The sequence below is a fragment of the Elephas maximus genome, chromosome 6 (genome assembly GCF_024166365.1).
Source record: "Elephas maximus indicus isolate mEleMax1 chromosome 6, mEleMax1 primary haplotype, whole genome shotgun sequence".
NCBI classification, from domain to species: domain Eukaryota; kingdom Metazoa; phylum Chordata; class Mammalia; order Proboscidea; family Elephantidae; genus Elephas; species Elephas maximus.
This window is the reverse complement of record NC_064824.1, coordinates 27,711,019-27,729,754: the sequence shown is the minus strand read 5'-3', so window position 1 is coordinate 27,729,754 and position 18,736 is coordinate 27,711,019. Positions and strand designations below refer to the sequence as shown.

Below are 18,736 nucleotides of genomic sequence, written 5' to 3'. Positions count from 1 at the left end.
TATTAATAATAAAATTAAATAAAATGTGCAGTTTTAAAAGCTCATCTAAAATGAAAGTGATTTACGTTCTACTCAGAAGCGTTTTTTGTCTAGAGGCTCTTAAACTTTGGTGTGCATTACAGTTACCTGGGGCCTTTGTTAAAATTAAAGATTCCTGGCCCCATTCCCAGATATTGTGATTCACTAGGGCTTGAGTGGGCCCATTAATCTGCATTTTGAACAAGCAACACTCTCCCCCACATACACACACATACACACACCCTGGACTCTGATGTGGGTGGCTATTGGCCCACACTCTGAGAAATGTTATTTAACCTAAGGAAATGTTAGTTATTTGTCATTGTTGGGGAAACTACATGCTAAAGAACCGAATTCACCAGAAAATTTACAAACTGTGAGACCTCATTTTGTGGGCTGGTCATTTTAAACATATTTGAATCAGCAGCTTGCAGTAGCCCTGCTCTCCTCACATCCACACTAATCTCCATTTAACCCATCCCCCACAGTGTACTGGAGAGCTATTTCAGAGCACAGAGCAGTTGATCATACCCCCTGGACACACACACTGGAAAACAGCCAATGGCTTCCTGGTCAGCAGCTTCTGGTTTTCTTTAGGGTAAAGGCCAAACTCCTTGACATATGGCCTGGCCCCATCTGCCCCCCAGCCTCGTCTCCTTCCTCAGCTAGGTGGCCCTTCTTCAGCTTTCTTTGTTGCTGGCCCCTCCTCCAACCACATGGCCATTTCCTGGTCCACTTCCGCTGTACCTTCTGATCTGAGTTCAATCAGGGAAGCCTGACTTGACCTCTCTTTCCCATCCCTCTGTTCTCAGTTCTCAAAGCACCTTGAAACTCCACCTCACAACATCTATCACAGTGCTCTTACATTTGCTGGTGACATTTTGACTAATGACTTTCTCCTACAAGACTGTAAGCTCCACGAGAACAGGGGCCATAAGTGCTTTTATTCAGCTTTGTATCCTGGCATCTTCCACATGCCTGCCACAGAGGAGCTGCTCAGAAGCATTTGTCAGATGAATGGATTAATTAAATATAGGTAAGGTGACCTGTTGCCGTCCAGTCAGTTCCTACTCCTGACAACCCATGTGTCAGAATTTTCTTGGCTACAATCTTTACAGAAGCAGATTGGCAGGCTTTTTCTCTGTGGCATTGCTGAGTAGGTTCAAACCACCAATATTTAGGTTAGTAGTCAAGCACAAATAATTTGCACTACCCAGCTAACTAAATGCTATTGAATGATAGAGTGTTATATAACTCATGACACATTCAGGGAAACAGTCATTGAATCCCACTGTGTGCTGGGCTAGGGGAAGCTGGTGGCCTGAAGATGAATAAGACATGTTTACACGTTTGGTGGAAGGGTATCATGATCATCTTCCTCCAAAAATATCTTTTTGAAAGCCTGCCAGCCTATAGTCAGAGCAGTAGCTGGCCATTGGCGAAGAGCTATGTGGCCTGTTCTCTGGGCTAACCCAGCTCCCTAGACTGTCATTTGTTGGAGTTGAAACGATACCGTCCAGCGCTTTGTGTTGATTGATATTATTTTACATAGGCCTGATGATGCTGACTATTTGAGAATAAAAGATTAAGGGTCCCCCAAAGGTGAGTCATTACCCTGGTTACCACTTAGAGAAACATAAAGCTCTGAAGATTGCTTTATGTACCGACAAGGTGAAATTTGATTTAAACTCTTGGATACTAACTGAGCTCCTAAATCTTTAGCTTCCTGGGTACTGGCTAGAATTTGTTGAGGCAAACAAGCTTATGGTCTCAACCATATATGAAATATGTGAAGGGTGGAAGTTGTTTGTACAGTGACCTTACTTGTATAGAATCTACTGCTGATTAAAGTCCATAAAAATGAAAACAGGTCACCTCTGGAATCAACTCAGACTCTTCACAACATGGCATCCTCAGAGGTGGACCCAGCTTATTTTTCTTGTTTCTCTCTTGGAGATTCATAAGGAGAATAGATTTTATTAAGAACCACGTGTTTCTGACCTCTTTCTCTTTTTACTATGGACATCACAGGTGATTAACAAAGGAACTAAAATTTCTGATTTTGTTCCTGATTGAAATGGATTGCTTATGTTTGGATAGAGTGTGTATACTTGATTTTTTAGAAAAAATTGTTATGCTTTTATGAGTGTAATACAAGTTCAACAGCTATCCTTTCTGAAATCAGCGGTTGTGACCTGTCTGTGAAGTACTGCCACATTCTCAGCTCTCCCGGGACTTTTTCTCCTCCACCCCTTTCCCCTCACTGATTTTTTTCATTTGCTCTTCTACTCACTTCAAACATGTCCTTACCATCTCCCCTCTTTGTCATTATCACAGTCCACTCTAACGTTCTCACTGGAAAGTGATTGAGGAAACAAGAAAAGGGCAGATAACCCCACCTTCTGAGTTTGGTTCCAAGCATTTTAGAATGTAGAACACAAAGTTTGCTTTTAAGTCAACGATGAGTCTGTGAGCAGCATACAGATGTGGCTGTCTGTCCTGAGTAGTGTAACATCAGAGGACCTCACAGCTTGCTCTCGATAACAGATGTCACCTGGCCCCACCCATAGCCCAGAACCATTCAGCGTGCTCCTGTGACTTTCAACTACCAGTATCTGTGTCTGAGGGCATTTTTATGCCTCAACTGTGGGAAGCAGGCTAGAAGTTCCAGGAAATTAACACCTCAGGAGCCAATGATTCCTGTGAGTGGTGCATAAATACTGCAGCTCCCTCACCCCTGGGTGCAATAATTCTGAGACATGTGTTTTGCAACACTTCCCTGATCTTAATCCCACTGGGATTGATCAATTGCTTAGTAATATGTGCTTTAGTGGCTCCCATCCCTTCTCTGAATCACTTGGACACGTGGTGTTTCCTGCACTTGCCACATAAACTACTTGCCCTCAAATTCTTATTCTTTAAGAACCCAAACAAGACACTGTGTAATGGTTTAGAAATGCTAACTGAGAAGCTGAGTCTCTTGCAAAGTGATATTTTGCAGGGAAGCCGATTTTAAAACCTTCGTCCTCTGTCTTCTCAGCTTTGGGGCTCAGCTCTTCATATATTCTGACCTTTGTTGCTGCCACTCCAGCCTTCACTCTCTTCTTTAGATCTTGACACAACTCATCTTGGAAAAGGGTTTCCACTTGCCTCTGCCGTGCTCTTCTCCTTAAAATACACGTTTTTCTATTCCCTCCTTTCCCTGTCAAACTTTCAAATGAGCGTCTAAGAAAATTACTTCTATTTTCTCTCCTTTCACTTTCTGCTTAACCGCTGACATTTGAGTAACATTGCTACACTTTAGTAAACAGCACTCCAGTTTCCACTTTCTGTTTACAAAATATAGTGGTCTTTTTTCTGCTGTCATGCCAGCCCTGTTGGCATCGAGCATATTGACCACATTTCCTTCCTGAAAGATGTGACCTAGATCTTTAGCATTGGAAAGGATGTTAGTACAACCCCTTCATTTTGAAGCTGTCAACCAATACGTTCTTGTCAAGCAGACTATGGAATTGAAGTCAGCCAGACGCAGGGTTGGAAGAAGAGAAAGGTTTATTCGCAGTTCGCAAACTGGGAGACAGGCAGGGTCTCATGACCTAAGGCTGCCAGCTCCCTAAACCAGGGCACATTTGTTCCTTTTATAGGGAGTGACATACATATGCATGGGCACCAACGGGAGGATCTTCAGTTTTGAGATAGGAAGATGCGTGCACAGTCTACAAGTGTTGTACGCCTAATTTTGGGGGAATGGTTCTTTGTGTACCATCCTAAAATGGTGACTGCTCGCTGCTCCCACCCCAGGAAGGTCACATAGTGGGCGAATTTGGAGTCAGTATGTCTGTGCCTCAGCCTTTTGCCAGGAAAAGAGAAAAAACTGGGGATTCGACCAATCATGGTGAAGTGCTATAGCAAGAGTAGACTTTCTGAAGAACAAATATTATGGGATGATTAATGAATTTCTCATGACTGCCTGCTTCAGTTTTATATCTGGGGGAAACTGAGGCCTAGAGATGTTGAATGACTTGTCCAGCTAGGTGCAGAAACATAAAAGCTGGGCTTTGGATCCAGGTGTTCTGACCTACTATTCAGTATGACAACTGTTTTGGGTAAGCCTTGATTCAAAACCTTCAAAGTATTCCTAATTTTTATTCCTTCCTTTGTAATGGCTTCCTAGCTGGTCCTCAGCTTCTTTGCTCCATAGCCCATCCTCCTTCGCAGCAATTAGAATGATGTTTCTGAAATGTAAATCAGAAACTATCAGTTCTCTGTTTATTCTCTGATTCCTCTTACCACACTTAGAATAAAATCCAAACCCTTTTCCATGGCTTGCAAGACCCTCCATTGTCTAACTCTATCTTTCTGGTCTCATTTTTTTCTATTCCTCTATTGATAGATACTATGCCTCATCACGTGGACTTGCACTCAGCCCTACCGGCATGGCCAGCTTAGCCCCGCTATCAGGCACTGGCTCTCCCAGACCTTTGCACAGCCACTTCTTTCTCATGGGATGTTCTCTTCAGACAGGTTTACCAATACCACCACATCTAACGATGTTCCTAAACACCCCATTATCCATCATATTGTGCTGTTTTATTTTCTTTGTAGTATTTACCACTGGGTACAATTTATTACTTACTGATTTGATGTGAAACCTGGCATGTTTCCCACTATTAGAATATTAGTTGATTGAATATGGGAACTTTGTTTACTTTATACCTATATTTCCAGCACCTAGAAGAGTGAATGGACCATAGTCCATGTTCAATCAACATTTGTTACGTGAACAAATGAATGAATTAATCATGTATGAATTTCTCTTTCTCATTTACAAGAATTTTTTCCTTTTTTCCAATCCTGTTATTCACCTCTCTCTCAAAAGTTTTTTCTCCACTATATTTAATCCGGTTTCATCATAAACCAGTAAAGATAAAACTAATTCCTGCCAGGGGCCTTTGATTCAGTTTTTCTCTTTGACCCAACCTTCCCCCCTTGCCTTTCTAACCACTCAAATTGTATCAGTCCATCAAAGCATAAGTCAGGTGCCATTTCCATGAAATCATATCTCACTGGTGCAGCCCTCATTGATCACCACTTCTTCAAATTATATAAAATGACTCTTGTGTTTTATATAATCCCAATACTCATATATAATCTGTATCGTCTAGAATTGTTCCCAGTTGTTTCACATAATAATATTTAGACACTGTGTTTGTTGTTGTTGTTAGGTGCCATCAAGTTGGTTCTGACTCATAGTGACCCTATATACAACAGAACAAAACACTGCCTGGTCCTGTGTCATCCCCATGATCATTGTCATGCTTGAGCCCCTTGTTGCAGCCACTGAGTCAGTTCATCTCATTGAGAGCCTACCTCTTTTTTGCTGACCATCTACTCTACCAAGCATAATGTCCTTCTCCAGGGACTGGACCATCCTAATAAGATGTTCAAAGTATGTGAGACAAAAGCTTACCATCTTTGCTTCTAAAGAATGTTCTGGTTGTACTTTCTCCAAGACGGATTTGTTCGTTCTTTTGGAAGTCCATAATATATTCAGTACTCTTTGCTAACACCATATACAAAGGTGTCAATTCTTTTTTGGTTTTCTGTATTTATTGTCCAGCTTTGGCAAACACATGAGGTGACTGAAAACACCATGGCTTGGGTCAGGCACACCTTAGTCTTCAAAGTGACATCTCTGCTTTTTAACACTGGAAAGAGATCTTTTGCAGCAGATTTGCCCAATGCAATGCATCATTTGATTTCTTCACTGCTGCTTCCATGGGTGTTGATTGTAGATCCAAGTAAAATGAAATCCTTGACAATTTCAACCTTTGCTCCATTTATCATGATGTTGCTTATTGGTCCAGTTTTGAGGATTTTTGTTTTTTGAGGTGTAATTCATACTGAAGGCTGAAGTCTTTGATCTTCATCAGTAAGAACTTCAAGTCCTCTTCACTTTCAACAAGCAAGGTTGTGTCATCTGCATATTGCCAGTTGTTAATGAATCTTCCTCCAATCCTAATGCCATGTTCTTCTTCATATAGTCCAGCTTCTCAGACAGCTCAGCATACAGATTAAATAAGTATGATGAATGGATACAACCCAGATGCACACGTTTCCTGACTTTAAACCACACAGTATCCCCTTACTCTGTTTAAACGACTATCTCTTGGGCTATGTACAGGTTCCTCATGAGCACAATTAAGTATTCTGGAATTCCTATTCTTCCCTGTATTATCCATAATTTGTTATGATCCACATAGTCGAATGCCTTTGCATAGTCAGTAAAACACAGGTAAACATCTTTCTGGTATTTTCTGCTTTCAGCCAAGATCCATCTTATATCAGCTGTGATAACCCTGGTTCCATGTCCTCTTCTGAATCTGGCTTGAATTTATGGCAGATCCGTGTTGATGTACTGCTGCAATTGGTTTTTAATGATCTTCAGCAAAATTTTCTTTGCATGTAATTTTAATGATTTTGTTCAAAAATGTCCGTGTTCAATTGGACCACCTTTCTTTGGAGTAGGCATAAATATGGATCTATTACAGTTGGTTGGCCAGGTAGCTGTCTTTCAAATTTCTCAGCATAGATGAGCGAGCCCTTCCAGCACTGCATCCGTTTGTTGAAACATCTCAATTGGTATTCTGTCAATTCCTGGAGCCTTGTTCTTTGACAGTGTCTTCAGTGCAGCTTAGACTTCTTCCTTCAGTACCATTGGTTCCTGATCATATGCTGTTTCCTGAAACGACTGAACATAAACCGATTCTTTTTAGTACAGTGACTTTGTTATTTCTCTCATCTTCTTTTGATGCTTCCTGCATTGTGCAGTATTTTGCCCATAGAATCTTTCAGTATTGCAAATCGAGGCTTGAATGTTTTCTTCAGTTCTTTCAGTTTAAGAAATGCTGAGCATGTTCTTCCCTTTTGGTCTCCAGGTCTTTGCACACGTCATTATAATACTTTGTCTTCTCAAGCTGCCCCTTGGAATCTTGGAATCCTTTTGCTTTAGCTACTCAATATTCAAAAGCAAATTTCAGAGTCTCTTCTGGCATCCATTTAGTCTTTTCTTTCTCTCCTGTCTTTTTAATGACCTCTTGCTTTCTTCATGTATGATGTCCTTGATGTCATTACACAACTCATCTGGTCTTCAGTTATTAGTGTTCAGTGCAACAAATCTGTTCTTGAGATGATCTCTAAATTCAGGTGGGATGCACTCAAGGTCATACTTTGGCTCTGGTGGAGTTGTTCTAATTTTCTTCAGCTTCCACTTGAATTTGCATATGAGCAACTGATGGTCTGTTCCACAGTTGGCACCTGGCCTTTTTCTGCCTAATGATATTGAGCTTTTCCATTGTCTCTCTCCACAGATGTAGTCAAGTTGATTCCTGTGCATGTCATCCAGTGAGTTCCACTTATATAGTCACCATTTATGTTATTGAAAAAGGGTATTTGCAATGAAGAAGTTGTTGATCTTGGCAAAATTCTATCATGCAATCTCTGGCATCATTTCTGTCACCAAGGCCATATTTCCAACTACTGTTCCTTCTTCTTTGTTTCCAACTTTCGCATTCCAATCACCAGTAATTATCAGTGCATCCTGATTGCATGTTTGATCAATTTCAGACTGCAGAAGTTGGTAAAAATCCTCAATTTTTCAGCTTTGCCCTTAGTGGTTGGTGCATAAATTTGAGTAATAGTCATATTAACTGGTCTTCCTTGTAGGTGTATGAGTCTTACCCTATCACTGACAGTATTGTACTTAAGGATTGAGCTTGAAATGTTCTTTTTGATGATGAATGCAACGGCATTCCTGTTCAATTTGTCATTCCCGCATAGTAGACCATACAATTGTCTGGTTCAGAATGGCCAATACCAGTCCTTTGCAGTTCACTAATGCCTAGGATATTGATGTTTATGCATTCCATTTCATTTTTGACAGTTTCCGGTTTTCCTGGATTCATACTTCATATACTGTATGTTCTGATTACTAATGAATGTTTGCAGCTGTTTCTTCTCATTTTGAATCATGCCAGTATATTATCCCAATTGAGAGTATATAATCCCAATACTCATATATAGTAATCTACACACCTAGAATTGTTCCCAGTTGTTTCACAGAATAATGTTTAGACACTGTCTAGATACTTCAGATACATACATGTGTGTCTGTATGTGTGTATATGTGTTTGTGTGTATGTATATGTATCTGTACATATATGTGTATGAATGTGTGTGTGTGTTTGTTGCCACTAGCCTCATTTAAGCATTTGAGACAAAGAAACCAGGACTCATTGAAGTTGAATGGTTTTCCCAAATTAATTTGCCTAGCTGATAAATGGTAGATCTGGAAAAGGACGGTCAGATTCCAAAGTCTTTTGGCCTTCCATTCACCACACAGTAAGTTTTCTTTGTTTTTGTTTTTAATTAGCTGCAGAACCCTAATTCTTACATGGTACCTCAATATATTTTGAAAAAGTTCAAGTGGTAGAGAGAGCAGTAAACAATAATTCACACAGAGAGGTATATGTTGAAATTTTAAAAAGCAGTTTGTGTTATAATCCTAGTATATATTGTTTATTTACAGTGATCCCAAACTTGAATGAGAATTGGAAAGACCTCTTTCTTGCAACGTTGGGTTAACAACAATATCTAAAAAGTTCATACTCCTATCATAGAAATGAAAAGCAGCCAAGCCTTAAATAAAGAATCAAAGCTATAAAGCACTACCAGCCTGGATGTGTGTCCTGGCAAGAGCATGTGCACTTTAAATCTGCCTGGCATTTATTTGAGCTGAATGAATACCTGCTATGGTAGTAAACACACCTGCACAGGTGTAACAGGAGAAGTTATATTCTGAAGTCTGTACAAAACAGATTAAGATGGGTCAAGTTACTAGGTTGGTGGTTTCAGGTGCTTTAAAGTCATATACAGTAAGACATATATATTTTTAATATACTTCATAATTTATTTTCAAAAGGGAATTTAAATCAATTTCTTTGGAACCTCTGAAGCCTCTTGGCATATACACCTTTTCCTTACTTATCCACTACCTCGTTATCTGACATTTCGCATTTACAACAAAGGAGAAAACCTACTATCCAGCTATTTTTCATTTTAACAATGTACCTGAGTCAGTAACGAACACTGAGGTTCTGCAATGGTTAAGGTTATGTGTCAGGTTGGCTGAGCCATGATTCTCAGTAGCGTGGCAGTTACCTAATGCTATAATCTGGTAGGTATGTAATGATGTAGTCCTGTCCTGCATTTTATGATCTAATATTGTCATCCTCCATTTTCACATAATGGCCACCTCACATAATGACCTGGCCTTTGGAACCTGACCGTGTCAGATAAGCGGGTGTAGTTAGAAAACCTGTTTTTTTGTTTTTTGTTTTCTCTTGTGCTATTCTTTTCTAAGGAGATTATATATATAAATGTCTTGAGGGTAAGAATCATATCCTTTCTGCTTCTGTTTTTGCAAAGGATCTTTGCTTAGGACTAAATATACAGAAGTCTCTCACCATTAATAACCCAATTTAGCCCAAATGGTTGTGCAGTGGTTAGAATTAAATAGTGTAATGAGACCGTGACACATTGCTTTGTGGCTAGAGGGTCTTGATATAGTACAAAGTGAATGAGATTTTTTGTTTTTATATTTCCTTGACGTTTCTTTTTCCCTAGAACACGAGAGCCAATCATGAGGCTCAAATTAGCGCTTCACACCTTCTCTAAAGCTGCCAGAGACAAGGCTGAGTGAGGAGCTTCCAGCAGGGAGCAAGACAAGATAATGACATTTAATGTCCACCCCAAGGCTACACTGAAAATCCCGCAGTGTTGGAAAAGGCACTAAGGGTCTTGAAGAACTGTGCCATTACTGAGCTGAAGCAACTAATTGGTTTCAGTGTAGAGTTTTGAAATCACTATTTCAATATTTTGTAATATTTTACTTTCCCTAAAATTAATTAAATGATTGCATGACCAGAGACTTTAATGATCTTATTTTCAGGAGCTGAGCCATTCAGAAATCAAGGTATCAACATTGATTTTTTTTTTCCAGTTTAGGGCCAGATTCCATTGTGAGGATAAAAGCGGATTAACCGCATGACTCCACCTAAGACTTGCCTGGCACACTCCCTTCTTTCACTAGGCGGCAGACATCTGCATTCAGAGCAGGCTTTGTCCTGCCAGGGTTCAGTACAGATATCTACTGTTGACTAATATAGGCACCACTCAGAATTTGTTTAGCAAAGTCTTTATCTCAGCCCTGGAAAGAAGGCAGAAGCAATGGGGGCATTCCAAACTTTCAGCCTAAGAACGGTGCTTATTTTTCAGTGGAGATCATTGAAAGCAATAATTCTTTCTTGCTTCAGGAGAAACTGTCAGAGGAAGAGAGAAAACACAAAGACGCTCTAGAAGATCTTCACATGGTGGTAGATGAGGATTTGAGGAGCGAAAGCAGCAGTACAGAGGAGGGAAAAGAAAAGACCAAATTGCTGTTAGAACGATTGAAAGCTCTCGAGGTAAGAAATAAAGCGATGGTAACACATTTAAAGAAGAATAACAGTGTTCTGCTTCTTTTATTGGCGCTGGCTTGAAGTGAGTATAAATCTTCCTTTCTCATTTCACCCTGACTAATACGATCTAACATCTCCCATCATGAGCCATTCATCCATCATGAGGAAAAAGTTAAAATTTGTAGCACTTGAAAGGGTCTCCATCTAGTGACTGTGATTATATTGCCTTAAAAAGGAAACGTAGGTCAATAGTTCACTTTAAATTCAGTTTGGCCCTCAAACTGGATTAGTTCCTAAAATTGTAAGCTCCCTGAGGGAAAGGGCTGTGTATTTCACTTTGTTTTCAGTATACCTAGTATAAGGAAGGAAACCCTGGTGGCGTAGTGGTTAAGTGCTATGGCTGCTAACCAAAGGGTTGGCAGTTTGAATCCGCCAGGCACTCCTTGGAAACTCTGTGGGGCAGTTCTACTCTGTCCTATAGGGTCACTATGAGTCAGAATCGACTCGACGGCACTGGGTACTGGTGGGAGTATAAGGAATGAATGAATGAATGAATGAATGAAATAATTAGTTGTATATAAGGATGACTAGAATTTTTAAAAAATTTTAAATACAACCATTTCTTTAAGAAAAAAATTTGCATAAAAGCTTAACATGTACATATGTAAAAGAAAGATGAAGCTAGGCTGCAGGGTTGTCTGAGGAAGTTTTGGGACCCTGACTAGTTGCCATTGATCAGTTCTTACTCAAGGTGATCACATGTGTGTTAGAGTAGAACTGTGCTCCAGAGGGTTTTCAGTGGCTCATTTTTTCAGAAATAGATACCAGGCCTTTCTTCGGGGCAATTCCGTGTAGATTTGAACCTCTAACTTTTTGGTTGGCAGCTAGGCGGGTTACCAGTGTGTACCACCCAGGAACTTCTTTGGAACACCACAGTCCTCCAAAACAGTTTGAAAACTACTGATCTATTACTTTGTAACATTTGACATCACTTCAGGGATTAGTTACTAAATGTTTATGGCAGTAATCAAAGACTGTTCCAGTTATTAGTTTTTGATCGGGATTTCACCCACTGACTCAGTGAAAATGTCTTTTTCTATGAGTTGGTTCACATCCTTTCCATAAATTCTATTATATAGACTTGGGGCATAATTACTTTTGAGCAGGGGCTACACTTAGCCCAGCTCTTCTTTACAAACCAGGAACGAGGAGCCTTTACTCAACTAAAACATAGGTCGACCATAGAGTCTACGGAATCCTGAAAATGTCAGTGATGGAAAGAAAGAAGACCACTCACTCCCTTTTCTAATGGGAAAGCTACATTTGGTTTCCACCTAGGTTTTGCAGTCCTGCTCCCATCCACCACAGTGTTTGTAGTGAGTGTGTCCTTCTTCTACTCTAATTTTATCCACAGTAGCAAAGCAAAATGGTTAAGATCATGGATTTTGGAGCCAGACTGCCGGGACGTGGTCCGAATTCTAGTTATTCTACTTCCAAGCTTCAAGATCTTGGGCAAGTTGCTTCGGCTTTCTGTGCCTCATTTGCAAGATGGGAATATTAATAACTTGCATGAGGTCACCATGACTCAGGGACTAACTCGAAGGCAGCTAACAACACCTTGCATGGATATAATGAGGATTAAATTAGTTAACATTTGTACCACATGCTGGCATGTGACCTCTTCTATCCATCTACTACAGGGCTTCCACCTTTCTTTAAATTGCTTCCCCCCCCTCCCCCCACCCCATTTATCTGGATGCAATGGTTAATACAAGAACTGCCAATGAAAAAATTCAGCTACTCCACACAGGAGTCACCAAAGCAGATGGGTAATCAAGTGCCATCAAACATGGGGCGGAAGAAAGGTCAACTAAGGAAACCTCTGGCAGCTACCTTTGGGCAACACCAAAACCAAACCAAACCTGTTGCCATCAAGTTGATTTTGACTCATAGCAACCCACCAGGACAGAGTAGAGCTGCCCCAGAGGGCTTCCAAGGAGTGCCTGGTGGATTTGAACTGCCAACTTTTTGGTTAGCTGCCATAGCTCTTTACCACTGAGTTTGGTCACGGGGCCAGGAATTACACCTGTCTTCCCAAGGGTCCTCATATTTTTGTCTTTTTAAGGTAGTCATTGTAAACACCTCCTCCAGGGAGACTGAGGTTGCTTCTGGAGAGTTTTGAGAAACTCGTAGCTTTGTCTTTTGGTTGAATTAAGTGGATTTCCAAAGTCAATGATAGGAATGAGTTGATTTTATTTCTTTCTTCTCTGGAACCAAGTACTTAAATTTTTAGTTTTTATTTATGATTACTTTGGAAGTTTTTCTTAGTTCATCTAAGAGTGACTAAGAAAACTTTGTGAAGAACATCTTATTTAATCAAGCTAAGAGGTACTTAAAAAATATCTTTGGCAGTGAATTTTTTTAATACACTATGTAAAAGAGAAGTAATGTTTTGTTTTGTTTTTTCTTTCCCAGAGATCTTTACATTTAAGATAACTCTTGCATCCAGCATTGGTTGGATGTAATAGATGGTATCTCTTATATTAAGCCCGACAGTTTTAACTCAAAAATATTTTATTTTCTAAATTAAATTCCTGTAATCATAGTGTCACTGCTTGTTTCCCAAAATTCTTGCTCAATATTAACCTCAATATTTGCTCAATATGATCCCCAGGGAGGCAGTGGTGGTTCAGTGGTAGAATTCTCACTTCCTGTGCAGGAAACCAGAGTTAATTCCCAGCCAGTGCACCTTAAGGGCAGCCACCCCTGTCTGTCATTGGAGACTTGTGTGTTGCTGTGATGCTGAACAGGTTTTAAGGATGCTTCCAGACTAAGGCAGACTAGGAAGAAAGGCCTGGTGATCTACTTCTGAAAATCATCCAGTGGAAACCCTGTGGATCACAACACACAATCCTAAACCAATCATGGGGTGACTCAGAGCCAGGCAGTGTTTTGTTCCATTGTGGATGGGGTCACCATGAGTGGGGGATGGACTCAGTGACAGCTAACAACAACAACAACAATCTTCATCCCCAAATCTCACTATCCTTTACTTGAACAGATAATAAAAAGGAATCTTCACTGTTTCATCCAAATTTCATATATATTTTTTAAACCTCCTGTATATTTTCGGTGTACAGTATACCTTGCTTAGGTTATAATTTCTCGTGGGAAAACAGAGACCTCACTTTGACACACAGCAACCAGAGCTGGTCACAGACCTCCACGTGGATTTACGCACTTTAACAAAATGTTGTTTTGGAAAATTGCAAGGCAATTAACCATAATGATTCAAAAATTACTTTGGGCAAAATTCGACATTGTGCCGCAGATTTTGGAAAGGCAGAGAGTATTTTCCATCATCGTATTTTTGAAGCAACCATATTTGTGTACCCCAATCTTTTGGCCCCTGGGGTTGCAGAAATTAGAGAGGACTGATTTTCAGAGTGATAGAAAACAGCCTCCTTAATTCTTGCTCTCCAAACAGGTTCCAAGAAGGTGTGAAAATGAGACGCACAGTTGACTTCTAATATTATGTCCTTGATTAATATGACTGTAATATTCAAAAACAGCCCAGCATGCAGCTGTGATGCCCCTGACTTTGAAACTTACGTAAATGTTGTCCAGAGACCTTATTGTACAACCTGAGTAAAGGCTGGTGTATCCCCTCTCCCCCTCACCACCGCAGAAGTGCTCCATGTTGTAGTCATTTCTGGGACTGGGGTCCTTCTTGCACTCAGTTTTTAATCTCTTTCTTCTTTTCTTAGCACCAACCTCAGTTTTTACAAAATCCAACCCCAGAAAGGATATGTGGGCATGGCAGGGTATTCTGAAGGCTAAGAACTTCAACCTGGTCTTTAGATAGCTCTGTTTCCTCTAAGTTCTTCAGCCACAGGGCACTTCTCACTAGCTCCTTTCTCCTTAATTCCCAGCTTCCTGCCGTAGAACTCGGCCAGCTCCTTCCAATTTACTTCTTCCTCTCCCATACCTTTTTTTTTTTTTTTTCTCCCATACCAAGTTTGTCTTCATTTATTATGCAAGGTACTTTAGGTCTCTCAACTCCACTTCCCTGGCTCATTCCATAGCATTCCCAAAGCTCCTCAAGGTATTTTTCTACAAAGGGCATTTAACTTCCTATAAAGAACTCCAGAACCAGCACTTAAAATGATAATATCACACACACACACACACACATACAAATGCATTTTCTTTCCCCTCTTAAAAGTTGTTTACTCAGTGCCTTGGTTTGGGCCATTTTTAGTTGGTCATGGAGGAGAAGAGTGGACTGTTGACTCTCACTTCCCAGCAACAACCCTGTCAGGCCTAAATTCAAATTTTTGTTTAGTGTTCTGACATTTGGTGGAGAAACCTCTTCTGCTTTGTACCTCTGTGCCTTAAGAGCCACGCGGGCAAACTGGATGCCACTTGTACATTTTCTGTCACTTTTCAGTGCCCATGTGTGGTATTTTCTGTGGTTTAACTGAGTTTTCAAGTCTTTTGTTTTAAAGACAGCTTATATGACTTAGAAAAGAGCTCATGACTCTCAGCAGCACTGCCATGTCCCAGGCCCTTTCTATAAAAGGATCACTCCTGCCTTTCACCCCACCCATTGATCAAAAGGATCTTCCCAGACTTGGCCTCTGGGATCTGCTGGCTTCATCTCGCCTGTTCTCTACTTCTGGGCTTTTGCCTCAGGCCATGGGTTTGCTCATGACATGATGCCTTGAAACCCATGATTTGCTCACCTCACCAGCCCTTTCTCCTCACTCATGGACCAACTTTGCACCTGACTAGAAATCAAGCTGGACATTTTCCTTTGCTGAACACTCCCAACCCTCATAGTATCTTTGATTCCCATCCTCTAGCCAGGGGGAGAGCAGGTCTGAGATCACCTGGCAGTTCTGAGCTGCCAGGTAAACGCTGATGCCTTAGCTATAGCCTCAAGGTCAGAAGAACTTGGCAATTAAATGTGTTAAAGTAAATAACAGCTTTTTCTACTCAATTATACCTTTCCATGAAAGTATGACAATTAAAATGCTATGCATAAGCATTTTGTTAATCAGTAATTCGTGTTTCAAACAAGGTAGTTTAAAATAGTAGTTCTCAACCCTGGCTGCACACAAATAAGTGCTCCGAGGAGGAAAAATTTGGGGATATACCAGAAAGGAGGCTGAAGGATGGGGTGTGGGTGGTATTTACCTTAAGATGGCCTCTGAGAAGGGGCCATTTGAGTGCAATATAAATAATAAAAAGGATACTGCTGTGTGAGGATCTGGGCAAAGAGCATTCCATAAAGAAGAAACAGCAAATATAAAAAAAAGCCCAGAGATGGTAGAAAGCTTGGTGAATTAGAGCTATAGAAATAAGAACTGTGTGATGGGACATAAATTATAAGATTAAAAATTTGGAAGATTGTAAGTTCAGAGAGGTAGATGGAAAATCCTGAAAATCCTTATAAGCCATAGTTAAAGACTTTGAATATTATCATAAAGGGAAACCATTAGTAACTACTAACTAGGGAAGTCACAAATTCTTGCTGGTTTGTGGATTAAGAATGGGACAAGGGTACCGGCAGGGAGACCAGTTAGGTTGTTTCAGAGTCCAGACAAAAGGTGTTAGTACAGTGGTCTAGGATGGGTGTCTAGGACAGATGGAGAATAATGATGATGATGTTAGCAAGCCCTGCTAATAGGCTTACTACATTCCAAGCACTATGCCAATTACTTTACAATTATTAACTATTTTCGTCTTCATAACCGCCCTGCTGGGTAGATATAATTGTTAACATCCCTGTTTTACAGGTAAGGAAATTGAGCCCCAGAAAGGTTGAGTGACTTGCCCAAGTGTAGGCAGTTAGTAGATGGGAGAGTCAGAATTGGAAATCCAGTTGTACAACTCCACTACGCTTTGCTGGTAAGAAATGGTCAAGTAAGAGTATATTTTAGAAGTCAGTCTTTATCGGGATTACTGATGGATTGAAGTTGGAGTGTAAGGGAAAGTGGGAATCAAGGGTTACTTCTAGTTTAGTTTTTTTTTTTTTTGTCTTAGCATCTGACTATGGGGTTGTACCAAATCTCTGAGAGAGGCGAGACTTGGAAGAGAGGTGACTGAGGAAAGGAGAAACTTTCCCTAAGTCTTTAAACTTAGATTCAGAAGCTCTTCCCACATGTGGCCACGTCAGAGTGTTTTGAGCCTGAGGAGAGCTTGTAATCAAAAGTGTTCTGAACCGTTAGTTTGTTTTGTCTGTGTTAAGTTGAACTGCCTGTTAAATATTCAAGTGATGGTTTCTGGTAAGTGGTTGGATATGCAAGGCAGAGGTCAGGGCTAGAAATATGGATTTGAGAGTCATCAGCATGTAGGTGACATTCGACATTGTGGAACTTAATAAGGTCATTTTGGAAGTCAGTATAAATATGGAGGAGAAGAGGGCAGAGGGCAGAGGACAGAGCCCGGGGGCACCCCTCCATTAGAGGTCTGGCAGAGGAAGAAGATGCAGCATCTGAGACAAAGAAGCAGTAACTAGTGAGGTAGGCAAACCAGGAAAGTGAGGTATCACAGAAGCCTAAAGAAGAAAGAATTGCAAGGGCAACCTTGTTGAATGCTGGTAAGAGAATAACTAAGATGAAGCACAGAATTCACTCTTGGCTCTGGTAGGAGGCAGGCCATCTGTGATCTTGATGAGAACAGTTTCTGATTGGAGGAGGAAGGTAAGGACGTGGAGACAAGTATAGACAGCTCTTTTGAGAAATTTGCTTGTGAAGCGGAACAGACACAGAGAGAGAGACACGGTACAGGAAAAGCTCTTTTAAAAAGATGGGTGATATTCAGGCCTGTCGGTATGCGGGTAGAAATGATCCCCTGGAAATGGAGAAATTGAGGATGTGGGAGAGAAGAATTAACGTAGGAGTGAAAGCTGCAAGAAGGCAAGAGAGGTGAAACCTTTTAAAAATGCAGAAGCCTAGAATACAACTGAGGAAATTTCAGCTCTTTTAAGTCTAAGATGGAGACTAAACATCTGTATTTTTAGAAAATTCTGTAGGTGATTCAGATGCAGAGCCAGAGTTGAGAACCACTGATAAAGCTTTTAGAGCAATATTTAAAGATATTCGAGTATCGTAGGTCCTGGTCAGCTCCAAACCCAATAGGCTTTCGTTGGTCTCAACCACTTTTTGATCTAACCTATCTTTCCCCCCAGGCCTAAGTAGAACTTTCCCAAAATCTTTGAACTTAGATTCAGAAGCCCTCGTCACATGTGCCCAATGTCAGAGTGCTTTTAGACCTGAGGAAAGCTTGTAATCTAAAGGGTTCTGAAATGGCTTCTCACCTCTAAGCCTTTGATGGCTCCCCTGACGTTGCCATGAATGGGGCTAGTTTGGCTTTGGTTCCTTGCTAATAGGAGGAATAGACTAATTTCATAGCCTTTCTGATAACCTCTAAGTTTTTATCAGTTTTTCCCCTCACATTTATTATTTTTTTAACCCTAAGACGATGTAAAAAGAGAAATTAAAAAGTTATAAAGCAGCATATTGCTAGTAGTCTGAATAGAAACTCAATTGTTTCTTTCTAGTCTTTATGTTCTGTGACACTTTGCTGACAGGTAGCTCTAAACATCGCTATCTTAAGGTATCTGCCATGTATCTTTCTCCTGATTAATTTGCATCCAACTGTGGGTCACCCAGCAACAATCACTAAGGCAAGATTAGAGACAAAAAACTTCTTTTTGGTGAAGGGGCTTTAAGTGAAAAAAAAAATCCCTATTCTATGTAAGTATATAATATTGTGCTAGAAATGTTCTGATATCAAAAGTAGTAAATAGTCACATTATAGAAAATTGGGAAAATAAAGGAAGTATAAGGAAATAAATAAATTGTAATTAAACCAATCAAAAATAGCAGCTACCAACATTTTTGGCGCACATATTTCCAACCCTTTCTTTTCCTGTTGGTATTTAATCACATTAGGAAATCACAGAATATGATTGTGTACAGTTTATCCTGCTCTTCAATATATCAAGACTGTTTCCTCATTTATTCACTATTCCTCAAAAATGTGATTTTAATGGCTATATAGAAGTCGATCAGTTTAATCCCCCTCTGTTGGCTACTTAGGTTGTTGTCTCTTTTTCACTATTAGAATGCTGTGATGAACATCCTAGTACATAGATCTTTATATGCATGTATTTTAATAGAATATTTAAAATG

At 40.2% G+C, this 18,736-nt stretch overlaps 1 protein-coding gene across 9 annotated transcripts in view; it reads left to right on the top strand.

Annotated features, from left to right (window-relative positions):
• NCKAP5 (NCK associated protein 5) overlaps positions 1-18,736 on the top strand; it is a 1,220,442-nt gene that overhangs the window by 883,559 nt on the left and 318,147 nt on the right. For all 9 annotated transcript variants that reach the window (XM_049889201.1, XM_049889199.1, XM_049889198.1 and 6 more), the window contains one exon: positions 10,392-10,541. In XM_049889201.1, the coding sequence (XP_049745158.1) occupies positions 10,392-10,541 (150 nt within the window). The remainder of the gene's footprint in view (positions 1-10,391; positions 10,542-18,736) is intronic.